The sequence below is a fragment of the Suricata suricatta genome, chromosome 3, assembly GCF_006229205.1.
Source record: "Suricata suricatta isolate VVHF042 chromosome 3, meerkat_22Aug2017_6uvM2_HiC, whole genome shotgun sequence".
NCBI classification, from domain to species: domain Eukaryota; kingdom Metazoa; phylum Chordata; class Mammalia; order Carnivora; family Herpestidae; genus Suricata; species Suricata suricatta.
In genome coordinates this window covers 91,190,834-91,209,233 of record NC_043702.1, presented here as the reverse complement: position 1 = coordinate 91,209,233, position 18,400 = coordinate 91,190,834, and the positions used below count along the sequence as shown (strand labels likewise).

The window sequence follows — 18,400 nt, the reverse complement described above, 5'->3', positions numbered from 1 at the left end:
GAAGAGGGTATGGGATGGGCAAACTGGGTGAAGGAGAGGAGTAGGTACATGCTTCCAGTTATGGAATGAAGAGGTCACGAGGATGAAAAGTATAGCACAGGGAATATAGTCAATGATATTATAATAGAGTTGAATGGTAACAGAAGGTGGCTAACTTGTGTGAGCACAGTGTAACACACAGAGTTGTCAAATTGCCATATTGTACACCTGAAAGTAATGTAACATCATGTGTCAACTATATTTCAATTTTTTTAAATGTTTTTTTTTAATTTTTGAGAGACAGAGAGAGGCAGCACGAGCAGGGGGGGTCAGAGAGAGAAGGAGTCACAGGATCCAAAGGCAGACTCCAGGCTCTGAGGTAGCTGTCAGCACAGAGCCCGACACAGGGCTCGAACCCACAAACCGTGAGATCATGACCTGAGCCAAAGTCGGATGTTTAACCGACTGAGCCACCCAGGCGCCCCTGTATTTCAATTTTTAAAAGCACTTGTCTTATAAAGGATTAAACTAATCAATACTTGTAAAATTCTTAAAACAGCTTTGGCACATGGTAAGTTCTCAGTTAATGTGAGTTATGATTTTGAGAGTTTAAGTGCCTTTTTGTGTTCTCTACAATGCCTCACATACAGAAGGGATAAAAAATATTTACTAATTTGAATTGAATAGAAATGTACTGTCACAGGCACATAGAATAAAGTTAACTTCTAATGATGAGTCAAATCCCACAGAGATACCATGATTTTGTAACTTTGTCAAGTCAGCCCATTCTAAGAAGATGACCCAGACTGTACCCATTATCAGAAACTAATTAGCTACTCTCCCGTCTGTCCCCAGAACCTGATAAATTAGAAGCCCTTTCTCCAACCTACTCTTTATCTGCCACTTCCAGAATCCCTTATTGGCCAATAATTGCTTCTCCATTTTATTTTTTTATTTGTTTCATGTTTGTTTATTTATTTTGAGGGAGAGAAAACATGTGCATGAGCAAAGCAGGGGCAGAGAGAGAAGAAAGAGAAAGAATCCCAAGCAGGCTCTGCACTATCAGCACAGAGTCTTATACTGGGCTTGATCTCATGACTGTGAGAATCACAGAATCACAGAATCACATTTTTCTGAGCAGAAATCAAGAGATGGGCATTAACAACCCAGCCATCCAGGCACCGTGCTTCTCCATTTTAAAAATGTTTAAGTCCAGAACTCACATTGCATCAGTTCATTTAACCCACATATTTATATGTAAAGGCAGAAGGAATCACTCTAGCACCTCAATGTATTTGGGAAAGATGCACTAGGTAAAATCTGTTTTGAACCTTGTTAAGCACTACTGCTCAATGCCTATTGAGGAGACTTTTTTAAAATTAAACATTTTGTTGCATAAAAATCATTCCCTCCAGATAGGATTTCCATTTTCAAGAAGGCCCTGGAACAGGATTGCCCATGACATTCAACTCAGTACCTGCCCAGCTGAGACACTGAGAGCTCTTGACTTTCTAAAGTCATCTCATTCTCAACAGACTATTCAGGGACTCAGCTGGGCTCCTAAGGCTTCATGAGTATCCAGAGGTTCACAGATATTCCCATCTGGTGTCAGGCTCTGAGTGGCTGATGGCTTGGGTCAGGCCAGCATGCTCCAGCCCAGTCACAAGCCCCTGGCCACAAGTGCATCACTTCTTCACTTTCCACATCCTCAGGTTTCTAAGTGGGGAAATAAGGAGAACACACCAGCCCTGACTGTATGGATACCATCTGAACAGTTCTTCTAAAAGAATGGATCAAGTAGGAACCAGGGGGAATTTCATCTGCTTTTGAGATGTTGCACCATTCCTTAAGCATTTTGCTCTCAGCCAAAACAGTTGAATGATGCATGCTTCCTGTGACTGCTTTTTGCCAAACAACATATTAAATTCATCAACCTCAATGGTAAACCCACCAACCTCCTTATTTATTCTAAATGACATTTTTATTTTCCAAGCAGGAGAAGCATTTCTCAATGACTCTTTTATATAGATCAAGAAACAACTTCAAAAATATTTTAGCTTTTTGGGGCACCTGGGTGGCTCAGTTGGTTGAGTTTCCAACTTCAGCTCAGGTCATGAACTCACGGTTCATGGGTTCGAGCCCTATGTCAGGCTCTGTGCTGACAGCTTGGAACCTGAAGCCTGCTTCGGATTCTGTGTCTCCCTCTCTCTCTCTCTGCCCCTTCCCTGCTCATGCTCAGTCTCTCTCTTGCTCTCTCAAAAATAAATAAATAAATAAATAAATAAAAATATTTTAGCTTATTTACTCAGTCTGGGTCAATATAGAACCAGAGAAAAATAATTTTCATAAAATAGTAACCTATATTTGCTGGTTCATTCAAATAACTCTCCCCCTCTCTCTCTCATTGCTTCTTTAAAGATGGCTGAAAAGCTGAACTGTTCGCTATTTGTCCACCCCTGGGACATGCAGATGGACGGACGAATGGCCAAATACTGGCTCCCTTGGCTTGTAGGTTTGTGTCAGCTCAGAGTCTGGGAAAGAGAATCAAACCTTTGGGTTTTTTTTCTAATTATCTTTGGAACACTACTATGTCAAAAAGAAAAAGTGTGAATAATGAACAGGATTGTTGTGAGTTACTGAGCTTTTATATGAGTCCTGTATATATTATCTTATTTAATTTTAATCATATCCATATAAAACTCTTTGAGGTTGACATCATAATAACCGTTGTATAGGTAGAGAAACTGTCTTGGACTGGTTAGATAAGTTAGATAAGTTGTCCAAGTCATACAGTTAATAAGTGAAAATGGAATTTACACAAATCTGTCTGATTCCAAAGCTACCTCACTACACAGACTCCCAAAAGGTTCCCTAAAATAAGTAACCATGCCTGTCTAATAGATTTGTTTAAGGAGCCAATAATAGCATCAGCTCTTACAAATGAGAACCCTGGAATTACAAGTATAAGGTCAATTTTGAACACCAGAGGATCTGAGGCCCTAGATTGTAGATGACCCAGGCTTTTAATTTTCCCGTTATCTCCTCCTCTCTTCTGCTCTTTGTTCCTGCACTATGCATTCATGTTTCCACACAAGAGTAAGGGAGAGGGGAAAACAGAGACCTCTGCTTGGCCGACCCAATTTCTCCTTATTATTCCTGATAACAAGAAATGGAAACAGGTGTAACTGTGGCCACAAGTAAAAAGTGCAGCCCATCTATAAACCCAATGAATAGTGGAGTTCCCAGATGAACAGCCCTGGATTTTCTTTGGGAAGGCCATTATCCATTCTCCTCTCAGCCCAATTAGTATAAGGAATTAAATGGAGCAATGTATTGAAAGTAAGAAACTGATTTCCAGTTCCAGCCAGTCTCTCTCTGTATAACATGTGGCAAATCCTTTACCTTCTTAGGCTCATTTCTCATGTTAAAATGGGAGAGTTGGATTATCTTTCTACTATGATATTTTATGCCTCTGTGATTTCTTTTGGAGACCAATGTATTTAGTAAGGCAGCTTCCTACCCATCCCCTACCAAATACTCAAGCAACAATTAACAAGAAGAGATAACCTAAGAGGCACCAATGCTGTCCAGCTCCAAAGAAAATCTCATCCTAACTCAATACAACACTTTGACAAGTCCCACAAACTTATTTACATTATAGCCCCTACATGAAAATCAGAGGAGAACATATGCATAACAAGTCACTTCATCATTCATTTTTGCATCAAACATATGTTGATCCTCTCCAGCATCATGGGCCTGTACCGGCACTATGGATACTGACATGGACAAACCTCTGCCCTCCTGAGGCCTATGTTCTGGTTAGAAGAAAGAGCTGACAAGCAAATATGCAGACCATAAACAAACAAGCAGGCTAATTTCAGAATTCTATTGTGGATGGAAAAGTGGTCATTAGCAAATTAGAGAATTCCCATCAGAGGAGGGCCATGATGCAACAGACACTGAAAATATTCCACTTTGGCTCCTGTATGGAGAATGGATTATGCAGTTATGGTCCAAGTAATTAATGGAAAGCAGAATCACCAGAGCAAAAGGAAGTGATGCTGTCCATCTCCATCCTCCTGCCTTCAGGAAGCTCTGCCCACAAACTCCTCCCAGGTGGATATGAATCCATTGTGCTTCCAGAATTCCCAGAGGCGTCTCTGTCCATAGAGCAATGAGAGGTTTGGAGCAGGATGCACATCTAGTAAAGCCTCATTTGACAGCCAGGGTGTCAGTCCCCAGAAGGTACAGACTTGCATGTGGATCCCCCAGAGATTTTTTTAGCCACAGTCTGAAAAGTCGTTGCCTGGAAATGTAACCCAGACTAACTGTGGAGGTAAAACTGTCAGCATGGAACAGCTGCTTCTTTTAGGAGAGCAAAGCACTTGAAATAATTCATTTTAATCCAGTTATTTTCAACCTCATCTCTAAGAAGCAGCAAAGATTTGGCAGGAATTATAATTTTAGTTAATATTTATCGAGCATTAAGTGGCAAGAACAAACCCATTCTACAGATGAAAGATCTGAAGCACAGAGAAACAACTGGTATTTGTCGCGCTCCTCTCCTGGGAAGCTCTGGCTGGAAACTTTCCCAACATCATCATTTGCAAGGTTCCATAAGAGTCTTGCAAGATGAGCACGGTGTCCCCATTTTATAGGTGAAGAAACACAGGTCTGGGGATGTTAAATAGTTTGTCAAAGGCCAGGAAGCAGAAGATTGGAAGAGTCAGGATTCAACCCAGACTCATTTACTCTGCTTGCCCTACCACATCCAAAAGTGAGGCTGGAGGAATCAGGACAAAGCTAGGTCCTCTGGCTCCTTGATTATGTTGGCCATTAAATGACGCCCCCCGCAAGCGGCACACAGGAAACTTCAGATGGTCTGCTTGCCAAAGTGAAGGCGTGTCCACAACCAAGCCGTGCTGAGGCAGCAGGACCTCACGTTTGTCACAGTCACAGCAAGCTGCCATTCCCCAACCACTAGCATCACTGAGCTTCTTGCTCAAGATGACAACCCCTGTGCCCTTGACTGTTTCCTCTTTCAGGAATGCCAGCAGAGACCACCATAGCCATTTGCTCCATGATCATGGGAGGAGTGTTCGAGAAATTTCCTAAACTCAAAGTGTGTTTTGCACATGGAGGTAAGACCCTATCTGCATTACTCAGCTCAATCTAATATAACAAAATACCACAGTCTTGGTGGCTTAAACAACAGAATCTTATTTTCTCACAGTCCTGGAGGCTAGAAGTCCCAGATCAAAGTGCCAGCAGGTTTGGTTCCTGGTGAGACCTGTCTTCTGAGACTATATGAGGCCATTTTCTCACTGTGTCTTCACATGGCCTTTCCACTGTGCAAGCACAGAGAGACAAAGATCTCTGGGGTCTCTTACTCTTCTTACAAGAACACCAATCCTATCCGATTAAAGTCCCACCTATGACTTCATTTAACCTTAATTACCTCCTTAAAGGCCCTGTGTCCAAATATAGTTATATTGGGGGTTTGGGATTCAACATATTAATTCTGCGGGGACATAATTCAACCCATAACATGCTTGCAGTCCTCATTCTAGTCATAAAGTATATGATGGTTTGGGGACCAAATTCCATTTTTGCAGTTCGTCAAGTTAGTCTGGTTGGCGTAGTTTTTGTTTTATTTTGTTTAAATCCCTCTAGTCAGACTACAAGCTCTCCAGTTTACAATAGCCCTTATCATTCACTATTATTTACAAATAGGCTTATTTGAGTCATTTACGTTTCCTGCTTGGTCCTTGCAGGAACTGGAGTTTGTGACTCTTGGGCACACACACACATACCCCCACAACCACCACTTTTGATGGTTGTATGCATGGCAATACATTTTATGGATAGGCCATCATTATTTGGATATTTCCCCAGCTGATAGGTTGCCTCTGTATTTTGCTATTTTAAGCATCCTACATTTGAAAACCTTGACCACATATCTTTACACACTTGTCTTCTTTCTTTAGAATAAATTTCTCAAACATGAATTCATAGATGAGTTCATATCATTTGTTTTGGGTCATCTCCCAGCATTTGGGTCCCAGTAGATTCTTTGGAAATAATAGACTACAGTAACTTCTCTTTGCATACAATATGAGGACTGAAAAATATCCTTTCCAATTGACACTAACCCCTCACTAATGGGTTTTACTTGCAGGTGGTGCCTTCCCTTTCACAGTAGGGAGAATTTCCCATGGATTCAACATGCGCCCAGATCTGTGTGCCCAGGACAATCTAAACAACCCAAAGAAATACCTTGGATCCTTTTACACAGACTCCTTGGTTCAAGATCCTCTGGCACTGAAACTGTTAACAGATGTCATAGGAAAGGTAAGTCAGGTCTGCCATGTGGATGGCTTATGGGAGCAGAATGTAGGATCAGCAACCAGTTACTTGGCCTCTCTCTAAAAAAGGGATGGAAGAAAAGGCATTAGAAGAAAGGGGAGGGACAGTGAGGTTTAGGATTGAATTTACTTGCACACAAGATCCTCTCCAGAGCCTCCTTCAACACAGAGTGCGTATCACCAGGGAACCATTATATATGCCAGAGAAATCCCAGATAATCCTCGCAGCCGGATAGTTCCTTTAGATCAGCTCCTGTGCCTTAGGGTCATCTCTGTACCCATCCAAAATGACATGTCACAATATGGTAAGCAGGAAAGAGCTATAAGTTTTGAAGTCATATTAACCTGGGCTAAAATCCAGGCTCTACTTCTTACTGATTATAAACTCAACTGTCCTCATCCACTAAATGAAACTTGGAACATTAAAGAAGGAAGAAATGACACTTTCTTGGGAAGGAGGGGAAGATGATGAAGGGTCTGTGTACCACCTGAAATTTCTTGTCTGTGTTCCACCTGAAATGGAATAACATGACCTTCATTTTGAAAACAATTCTGTCATTTGGCCCAAAAGACCAACACAGTATTACTGTACACTTCACAAGAACAAGTCTTTCCTTTGTTGTCATCTGCAGATCTCCCTGTTGGTGGCATTTCCACTTTATATATTTTTTTGAAAATGCTAATTCAGTAAGTTACATCATTTTTAAGGCAAAGTCCAGTTTGAATTAGTGAAAAGTCTGAAAAATTTACTATTTCAAATCAATATTAATTCTAAATACCTATAAACAGTTTCCAAATTCTCCTAAGGAAAAAAATTTGAGGATTTCTTTAAAAATATAGGCATATTTAAAGATTTGCAATATGGTACTCGGATTGAGTATAGACTCTAAAGTATTTAAAATCTTGCCTAGCAGAAAAAGAGGTCCATCATTTCAAAGCTGTAAGAAGTTCTCTGTCTCTAGAATGGGGAATTCATCTTACTTTAAAGTTCACTGTTTCTCTGGCTTAAGAAACTCAGTAGTATTTAAATGTTGAACATGCTGGTTTGGTAATAAATTACATAGTTGAACTGTGCTTCTGAGTCTTCTAGCTTTTATGTTGTTCCTGTCAAAATAAGTGCTGAATGGGTTGTGAATGTTGATGATTTGGTTTGGACAGAGGGGTGATAGGGAAGAAATTACAAAAAGGAGAAACGGAAAGAGACTGTGAGTTCTGCACTTTGAGCGGTAGAGGAGAGGGTGTGGGGAATTGGCATGGATTTGGGGAAAGAGTCATTCTGATGACCTCCCATCAAACCTAGTACCCCTGGTATTCTTGGAAATAGTAACATCAGGAGAAAATGCCCCTGGCAAATACAACATCCATTTTATGAGGGATAACTGTCCGCATCTTCAAACAACATTTGCAGCAAAACATATTGCCGGGGAGTCAGAGCAAAAGAGAAAGAACATGGCAAGTGCCTTGTGGTAACCAGCAAATGGACTAGTTAGTGAGCACACATGAGCACAGTCCTTTTAGGGATCCCCAGAAAACCTCAGAGGGCACTTTGCAGATAGTGGTGTGCAGACCTTGCATTCAAACTCTGAAGGTTTGAGCCATTATAACTTGGGTATCAAAAGAAAATGCGACCTCATTTTATATGACCCCGTTGGTTGATGAATCCAGGACATAGAAGCAGTATATATTAATAATTTGTATCCTCTCTAAAATACTAATGCTTCCTCATTCTAGTTATATTCACATTAGCAAATTCTCTCAGAAACAATCCCCAAACTAAAAATGCTAAAGTCCTAGCATGACATTCAGACAAGAGAGAAACCTGTCCACATTAGAGACCAAAGACAGGATGCTGTGAAAGGGAGGTCTCCACAACAGAAGAAATGAAACTGATCGATTTTTTCATGGGCTTGTGAGTCTGAAACAATGATTACCAGGCATTCAACAGATCTGTGAATGTATTAGAAACAAAAAAGCTGTATGTACATAGAAAATTAAGCAGATGAAAGAAAAGGAAATAATTTACTCCAAGAAAACAAACACTCATATGAGGGTAGATAATAAATGTGAATTAATTGGCTCAGCAGTGAACAATATTTACAGTCATAATAGTGTAAATACGATGTACTGGTTTTAGTGAAAATTCTAATTCTACTGGGAAAATGGAGGGGAGAAGTTGGGGTAATACAGCAATTTTCAAAGATCATAAGAGAAAGGCAGTAAATACTCTCTAAAGCTAATAAATTGAGAATAGAATAAGCTAATTATAGAACAATGAAGGTGATTATCAGAAGAAACAAGTTAAATAGTGAAACTGGCTGCCTTGGAGGTTAAGAGGTAGGAAAGTAGGCACAAGACTGCTTTTAATGAGAAAGATATTTCAATAATATTTGATTATTTAACTATGTCTAAGAATTACTTTGATAAATCAAAATTTTACATAATATTCTAAGAGCAAATAGAGAGAACATAGAGAAGAATAAATAGAACAATAGAATAAGTAGAACAATTAATATTTTGAGGAATATATATATATATATATAAAACAACACTATTGAGTCCCTACTATTCCTAAAACACTGTGCTATATGGAGAACTTAAATTAAATAATCTCTGACAGGTGTGAGGTGATATCTTATAGTCTTGATTCGTACTTCCCTGATGAGGAGTGAGGCTGAGCATCTTTTCATGTATCTGTTAGCATCTTCATGTCTTCTTTGAAAAAACAGTCTATTCATATCTTTTGCCTATTTTGATTAGATTGTTCATTTTGAGGTGTTGAGTTTTATAAGTCCCTTATATATTTCAGATAATAACCCTTTAGCAGATACATCATTTGCAAATATCTTCTCTCATTCTGTAGGTTGCCTTTGAGTTTTGCCAACTGTTTCCTTCACTGTGCAGAAGCTTTTTATTTTGATGTAATCCCAATAGTTTATTTTTGCTTCTGTTTCCCTTGTCTCAGGGGATATATCTAGAAAAATGTTGTTATAGCCCATGTCAAAGAAGTTATTGCCTGTGTTCTCTTCTAGGATGTTTTTGTGGTTTCAGGTCTCACATTTACATATTTCATCCATTTTAAATTTATTTTTGTGTATGATTTAAGAAAGTGGTCCAGTTTCATTCTTTTGCATGTTGCTATCCAGTTTTCCTAACACCGTTTATTGAAGAGTTTGTCTTTTTCCCATTGAATATTCTTTCCTGCTTTTTTAACTGATCATATAGTTGTGGATTCATTTCTGGGTTTTCTCTTCTGTTCCATTGATCTTTGTGTCTATTTTTGTGCCAGTACCATTTTGTTCTAATCACTACGGCTTTGTAATGTAACTTGAAGTCTGATATTCTGATGCCTCCAGCTTTGCTTTGCTTTTTCAAGGCTGATTTGGCTATTTAGGGTCTTTTGTGGTTCCATACACATTTTAGGATAGTTCATTCTAGTTCTGTGAAAAATGCTATTGGTATTTTGATAGGAATTGCATTAAATGTGTAGACTGCTTATGGTAATATAGACATTTTAACAATATTTATTCTTCCAATCCATGAGCATGGAATGTCTTTCCATTTCTTTGTGTCATCTTCAATTTCTTTAATTTTTTTATAGTTTTCAGAATACAGGTCTTTCACCTCTTTGGTTAGGTTTATACCTAGGTATCTTATTGGTTTTGGTGCAATTGTAAAGGAGATTGATTCCTTAATTTCTCTTCCTGCTATTTCATTACCGGTGTATAGAAATGAAACAAATTTCTGTACATTGATTTTGTATCCTGCAATTTATTCAATTCATGTATCAGTTCTAGCAATTTTTTTTGTAGAGTTTTGGATTCTTTATATAGAGTATCACGTCATCTGCAAATAGTGAAAGTTTTATTTCTTCCTTGTCAATTTGGATCCCTTTTATTTCTTTGTGTTGTTTGATTGCTGTAGCTAGGACTTGCAGTGCTATGTTGAATTAAAGTGATGAGAGTGAACATTCCTGTCCTGTTCTTGACAAAAGAGGAAGAGCTCTGTTTTTCCCCAACCACTGAGGATGATGTTAGTGTGGCTTTTTCATATATGGTTTTTACTATATTGGAGTGTGTTGCCTCTAAACTTACTTTGTTGAATGAGGGTTTTTATCATGAATGGATGTTGTTGACAAATGCTTTTTCTGCATCTCTTGAAAGAATCATATAGTTCCTATCCTTCCTCTTATTGATGTGATGTATCACACTGATTGACTTGTGAATATTGAACCACCCTTGCAACCAGGAATAAGTCCCACTTGATTGGGGTGCATGATGTTTTCAATGTATTACTGGATTCAGTTTGCTATATATTTTATTGAGAATTTTTGTAACCATGTTCATCAGGGATTTTGACTTATAGTTCTCTTTCTTAGTGGAATCTTTATCTGCTTTTGGTATCAGGGTAATGCTGGCCTTATAAGATGAATTTGGAAGTTTTTCTTCTTTTTCTATTTTTTGGAATAGTTTGAGAAGAATAGGTGTTAACTCTTCTTTAAATGTTTGGTAGAATTCACCTTTGAAGCCATCTAGCTATGGACTTTTGTTTTTTGGGAGTCTTAATTACTGATTTCATTTCCTTGCTGGTTATAAGTCTGATCAAGTTTTCTATTTCTTCCTGTTTCAGTGTTGATAGGTTATATGTTTTTAGGAATTTATCCGTTGCTTCTAAGTTGTCCAATCTGTTGGCATATAATTTTCCATAATATTCTTTTATAATTGTATTTCTGTGGGGTTGGTTGTTATTTCACCTCTCATTTGTGATTTTATTTATTTGGTCCTTTCTCTTTTCTTTCTGATAAGTCTGATTAGAAGTTAATTGATTTTACTGATTTTTTTTTTTTTTTAAAGAACCAGTTCCTGGTTTCATTGAATTGTTCTGTAGCTTTTTTTTTTTTTTAGGTTTCTACTTCATTTATTTCTGCTCTAATCTTTATTATTTCCTTCCTTCTGCTGGCTTTAGGCTTCATTTCTTGTTCTTTTACTAGCCCCTTTAGGTGTAAGGTTAGGTAGTTTATTTGATATTTTTGTTGCTTCTTGAGATATGCCTGTATAACTATATACTTCCATCTCAGGACAGCTTTTACTGCATCCCAAAAAAATTTTTCAAGGTTTATGTTTATTTTTGAGAGAGAGACAGAGTACAAGTGGGGGAAGGGCTGAGATAGAGGGAGACAGAATCAGAAGCAGGCTCTGGGCTCTGAGCTATCAGCATAGAACCCGACGCAGGGCTCAAATTCATGAACCATGAGATCATGACCTGAGCCAAAGTTGGACACTTAACTGACTGAACCACCCAGGCACCCCTGCATCCCAAAGATCTTGATGTTGTATTTTCATTTTCTTTGCTTTCATGTATTTTTAAATTTCTTCTTTGACTTCCTAGCTGACCCATCCATTGTTTAGAACCATGATATTTAACCTCCTTTCTTCTTGTGGCCGACTTCTAGTTTCATAGCACTGTACTTAGAAAAGATGCATGGTATGACTTCGATCTTTTTGTATTCGTTGCGTCCTGTTTTGTGACCTAATATGTGATCTATTCTGAAGAATATTCTACATGCACTTGAAAAGAATGTGTATTCTAGGTCATCTGGGTGCCTCAGTCAGTTAAGTGTCTGATTCTTTATTTCAGTGCAGGTCATTATCTTATAGTTCATAAGTTCGAGCCCTGCATCAGGCTCCACACTGACTACTTTCTCTCCCTCTCTCTGCCCCTCTACAGTCCTCTCTCTCTCTCTCAAAATAAATAAACTATTTTTTTAAAAAGTGCCATTTTAAAAAATAATGTGTATTCTGATGTTCTAGGATGGGATAATCTGAATGTATCTATTAAGTCCATCTGGTCAAATGTGTCATCCAAAGCCATTGTTTATGCATTGATTTTCTGTTTAGATGATCTGTCCATTGATTTAAGTGATGTGTTAAAAATCTCCTACTACTTTTTTTTAATCAATTAACTCCTTTATGTTTGTTATAATTGTTTTATCTATTTGGTGGTCCCATTATTATAATGTCCCATAAATACATAAGTATTTACAATTGTTCTTTCTTCTTGTTGGATTGTCCCTTTTTATATTTTATAATGCCCTTCTTTGTCTCGTTAGTCTTATTTGAAGTCTAGTTTCTCCAATATAAGTATTGGTACTCTGGCTTTCTTTTGACATCCATTTGCATGATAAATGTTTCTCCATCCCCTCACTTTCAATCTGCAGGTGTCATTAGGTCCCAAATGAGTCTCATGGCAGCATATACATGGGTCTTGTTTTTTAATCCATTCTGAAACCCTATGCATTTAGTCCATGTATATTCAAAGTAATTATTGATAGATATTATTTATTGCCATTTTATTATTTATTTGTAGATGTTTCTGGAAATTTTTTCTGAACCTTCCTTGTCTTCTTCTCTTTCATGGTGTACTGGTTTTCTTTAGTGATATATTTGAATTTCTTTCTCTTTATTCTTTCCAGGATTATTAGTGGTTTTAATATATGGTTACATTAGGGTGTATATATAAACTCCTCTGCAAATAGCAGTCTATATTAAGTTGATGGTTGCTTGAGTTTGAACCTGTTCTCTTCTCCTCTCCTCCCCATATTTTAAGTATATGTAATTATAGATTATATCCTTTTTGTGCGTTTGAGTTCCTTGACTAATTTTTTACAGAAATATTTATTTTTCCTGCTTTGTGTTTCCTGCCTTTTCATTTTTGGTCTCTCTTTCCTACTCAAAGAATCCCCTTTAATATTTCTTGTAAGGTTTGTTTAGGGTCATGAACTCCTTTAGTTTTTTTCATCTAAGAAGCTATCTCTCCTTCTATTCTGAATTATAACCTTGCTGGATAAAGTATTTCTCACTACAGATTTTTTACCATTCAGCACTTTGAATATATCACGCCACTCTCTTCTGCCTTGCCAAGGTTCTGTTGAGAAGTCTCCAGCTAGACTTATGTGTCTTCCCTTGCAAGTTAATGACTTCTTTTGTCTTTAGGATTTTTTTTCTTTATCACCATAGTGTGCAAATTTAATTATATGTCCTGGTGTTGGCCTGGTTTTATTGGTTTTTTTTTAAAAATATTTTTTGAGAGAGAGAGTACATGAGCAGAGGAGGGACAGAGAGAGAGGGAGACAGAGGATCTGAAGTAGGTCTGTGCTGGCAGCAGAAAGCCTGATGCAGGCTTGAACTGGAGATCATGACCTGAGCTGAAGTCAGAAGCTTAACTGGCGGAGCCATCTAGGTGCCCCTGGTTTTGTTGATTTTGATGGGAGTTCTCTCTGCTTCCTGGATCTGAAGGTATGTTTCTTCCCCAGATTAGGGAAATTTTCAGCTATTATTTCTTCAAATAAATTTTCTGTCCCCTTTTCTCTCTTCTTCTTCTTCTGGGACTCCTATAATATGAATGTTATTACATTTGAAGGAGTCACTGAAGTCTCTAAGTCTTTTCACCTTGTATGTTTCTTTCTTTTGTTAGCTCTATTGTTTCCCGTTACTTTGTCTTCTAGGTCATTAATTTGTTCCTCTGCTTCTTCTTCATTACGTCAAATGTGTTTCTAATCTTGTTTATTGCTCTCTTGATACCTGATTCTTTTGTAACTCTTTTACCTCTGTGGTAAGGGTCTCACTAATGTCTTTTCTCAAGCCCAGTAACTACCCTTATTATTGTTGCTTCAAATTGTCCATCAGGCATGTTACTTATATAGATTTCACTTAGATCTTTGGCTGTAGCCTTATCTTCTTTCATTTGTTATACATTCTTCTGCCTTTGCATTTTGTCTCTCTGTTCTGTTAGAAAGGCCAGTTATGACTACTGCTCCTAAAAGTAATAGCCTTATGAAAAAGAGATCATGAAGTGCCCAGGGCCTGGCACTTTAGGGAGTGTTTCTGGTGTGTGCTACATACACTCTGCTATTGGTTTTTCTGGCTCCTCTACCCTTCATGCCAGCCATCTGAAGAGGTTCTACTTGCCAGCGGTGGGCAGTGTTTGGTCCCTGACCTGAACGTGGGGAGTTTTAGTTAGGTGTTCTCTGGTCTGCTTGTGAAAGGAGATCTGTTACCACCTCCACTAGAACTGAAGCCGTGCAAAACTCTGGTCAGGAGATATGTTATGGGCTGGGATTTGTGCTGGTCTTAAAAAGGAGGGGCCATGATACTGTGACTGAGGCAAGTCTGAATAAAAAGGGTGGTTCTTCCAGAGTGTGTTGAAGTGGGACCCGGTGTAAGCAAATTAGTCAGCCAGTGTCCGCGCTGTGCTGCTTCCCACAGCTGGCTCTGTGTTTGTGCTGAGGAACAAGGGAGGAAAATGGCATGAGCTTGCTCCTTTGTTCCTGGAGAGGGTCTCCGTGAACACTGCCATTCACAGATGTGCTCGAAGAAGAGCAAATAACCTCTTCTCTGTGTGTCCCTGGAGCTCTTCAGATCACTGTTTCCATGCTGTCTACCCCTGGGTTGTTTGCCTGACTTCTCTCCAGGAGCAGTGCAGTGCTCTCCTGGCTCTATCCCAGCCAAGCCTCCTGACCTTTAAAACTCCAGACTTTAAGCCTTGATGGTTGTAGAATTCAAAAAATTCAGTCCCTTTCACTTCCCAATGTTTTGGGGTAACATTCCCCTTGTGTGTTCCCCTGTGTGCTCCCCTCTCTCTCCCCCATCTTCATGACAGCAGCTCCCTCCCCTCCACAGCAGCCATAAACTGTTTCTCCTCTAAACCACGTCTCCTCACTTCTTACCTTCTCCAGTGTGGCCTCTTCTCTCCCTTTAATTGTGGAGTTTGTTCTGTCAGTTTTCAGGTCAATTTCTGGGGTATTTAGAATGATTTAATAGTTATCTAGCTGTGTTCAAGAGACAAGGCAAGCCTAGCAGCCTCCTATTGCACCACCCGCTTCCTCTCCTCTCCTGCTCAGGTGACACTTCATATTGAGTCACTTATCCCTCTTACCCTCGGATTCCTCAAATGTAAAATGAAAATGGTAATCATGCAGAGTTGATGTGAGGAGCTGATATAATACTATGCCAAAAGACTATACAAATGTCAGCAGTTTATATCACCTATTCTAGTGCTTTACAGGTAGGAGGTGTTAAGTTAATGTCTGTTTAATTGAGTTTGTATGATGGTTTTGCAGATATAAAGCTAATCTTATTTTGCATTGATTAAATTAAACCAGGCTCCTCCTCTAGGAAATTATGTCTCAAGGAACAAACTGAATCCTTGGTAAGGTAAAATTTTTGTAGTAACCTACACTATAATAGAGTTATGTTGTATTTACTGCATATGCTACCAATGGAAAAGGCTAATGAGATGATAGCTAATTGTTCCTTTTCTAGAAGACAAATGACTCTTTCTACTGTTTGAATTTATTTAGCAAGCCACATCTTTCAGTGTTCACAGCATTCCCTGAAAACGTGAAAAAGTTAGTACAATCCCAGCAGGTGAGCAGTTTATTTCTTTTCCCTGGCAGGAATATTAATCATTACTATTATCATCTCAGTAAGTCTTTGACCTCATAGGGAATGTGTGTTGCCAGCTTTCAGGAGGGAAACGTATGCTGGGGCAGAGTGTTGGTGCTGAGAAATCAATCAGGATTGTCCACTGCCTAATAAAGAAAACCAGTGTCTATGTAGAATCCCAGAAGCAGCAGCCATGGTAACTAAAAGGCCCACTGCTAGAATTATTCCTTCGGGTTTACAGAGTCATTAGGAAAGCTCTATAAAATGCAGATGTTGTCAAATATTATATTAGCACAGATATCCTTAAAAAGTAGATCCCAGGGGAATAGAATCCTGTATCAAAGAAGACAGAAGAAAGTTAGAGCTTTGGGGAAGCCAGAATCTGGTATGTTATGTCATGAGACCTTAGGTTTCCCTAAGGAAACTTGATAAAGTTGTTTCCCTTGGAAATGGGGCAACAGTCATCCAAGTCCATATTCTATGCCTCCTTAACCAGGATTCTCCATGTAATCCCTGTTAAACACAATTAATTTGTAGTTATGAGATAACAGGTGGTAAAAATAGCAATATCAAAAAAAATTTTAACTCAAGAAGTATTTATTAAGCATTTATCAACTGGAGATGGCTATTAAGCAGTGGAGTATGTGACCTTCATCATACAGAACTATACCTTCCTTGCTATCTCGTCTTCCTCCAAACAAGAAATTTCATTAATAAGAACTTCATTTCTATTTCTTTGATGCCCACTTCATTCTCCCTTATGAAATTCCTAACAAGTTAGAAATGGGTGAAAATTTATCAGAAAATATCAATAAAAGTTGTACAGATAAAGGATATGAAAAATTAACAAATCAGATTATCTTACATGGATAATTAACCTCCTATAGAGAGGAACTGTGAACAATAGCTACTGAGTAATAATTGAATACTGCCAAACCATGAGTTTGGGGTTTGGCAAAAGGCATCCATAATCAAGTTAGCTAGGAGAACAGGGAAGTATCCTAACTAGGAAGGAAAAATGCAGAGAAGTGCTTTTTATTTCTGCTTTAAAATCCTTTGCTCTCTCCATATTAAAATGGAACAGACACATTTCCCCATCCCCCAAAAACATATTTATATCCAAGAAGGCCATAATACCGGGAATGGAAGAATTCCTGACTAGAAGCAAAATAAATTTCTAAATTTCAATTTCATGTTAATGTAGTTAACAAATGTAATATAGCACGGGACTTTTTAAAATTATGTTGTGTTTTAGAATTGTAAACAGCTTTAGCAAAAGGAGCAGAAATAAGGACAAATGAAGCTCCAGTGAATACAAAGCAGGCAGTTCAGAAGGAGATCAGCTGTTGGCACAGATGTGAGTAGACATAATTTTGGGTCTTTGGGGCTTCCATCAGCAGGTGTATTTGCTTGGTTTGTTACAGTAATGAACACAAGGATCTAGAAATAGAGTTGTTAGTCCATCATGGCCTTTCTCTAACTTTCTTACACACTTTCCCATATTATTTCATGTAAATGTATTCATAAAACCTAGGAGAATTTCTCTTTTTTCCTGGTAAAAATCAAAGTGCACTTATTCTTACAAGAGGTTGAATTTAGCATATTTAAAATATTTTTAAGGAGCACCTGGATGGCTCAGTTGGTTAAACATCTGACTCTTGATTTCAGTTTACGTCATGATCTCAATGGTTTGTGAGTTTGAGCCCTACATCAGGCTCGGCACTGGCCGTGAGGAGACTGCTTGAGATTCTCTCTGTCCTTTTCTCTGCCCCTACCACACTCGTGCTTGCTCTTGCTCTCTCTCTCTCTCAAAATAAATAAAAAATAAACCTTAAATATATTTAATATTTCAGGTGTAGTAACAATCAAGCCTCCCTCCTTCATACATTCAAGTATTCACTCCTGCAACACACAAAGCCACTCTCAGATGATAAGCATATGTCAGAGTTTTATTTCAAACGTATTTAAAAAAAAAAAAAAGAGGCTTTCTGAAAAGTCCAATTTAAAGAATCCTGGTAGAGATATTTTATAGGGGAAAAGCTGGTTAGTCATTTTTAGACTAGATTTTAAAAAAGAAGACAACTATCTAGTTAAGGACAATTAGCCTCTTTACATTATTGGTTAAAAATCTTAGACTAGTTTGAAGACTAGTAGTCAACGGAGGGGATCTCCTAGGAGCTCTTAAACTCATTAAAGTCTAACAGAAAATTACCCAAGACCATAGCAACAAAAGACCTAGAAACAACAGTCTAGATGTTTCAACTTATTCCATTATCATTCTTAAAATTGGTTAATTAAAACTTTACTGGGGTAGAGAGGAATGAGAAGTAACCGCTAATGTATGAGTTACTTTTTGAAGGGATGAAATTATCTGGAACTAGATAATAGTGATGGTTCCACAACTGTGTGAGTGATCTGAAAAACCATTGAATTTTACATTTTAAAAGGATGAATTTAGGGGTGCCTGGCTGGCTCAGTCGGTAAAGCATGTGACTCTTTTTTTTAATATAACACAACTTATTTTTTTAACATATGCAATTATTTTCCATCATTTACAATACAGTAGTTACAATGACACTCCAAACAGAAAAGCAAAGCAAAAAATCAAAGCAC

The 18,400-nt window shown here is 38.1% G+C and overlaps 1 protein-coding gene across 2 annotated transcripts in view; it reads left to right on the top strand.

Annotated features, from left to right (window-relative positions):
• ACMSD (aminocarboxymuconate semialdehyde decarboxylase) overlaps window positions 1-18,400 on the top strand; it is a 61,385-nt gene that overhangs the window by 31,346 nt on the left and 11,639 nt on the right. For both annotated transcript variants that reach the window (XM_029934677.1, XM_029934678.1), the window contains 3 exons: window positions 2,398-2,491; window positions 5,028-5,123; window positions 6,161-6,333. In XM_029934677.1, the coding sequence (XP_029790537.1) occupies window positions 2,398-2,491; window positions 5,028-5,123; window positions 6,161-6,333 (363 nt within the window). The remainder of the gene's footprint in view (window positions 1-2,397; window positions 2,492-5,027; window positions 5,124-6,160; window positions 6,334-18,400) is intronic.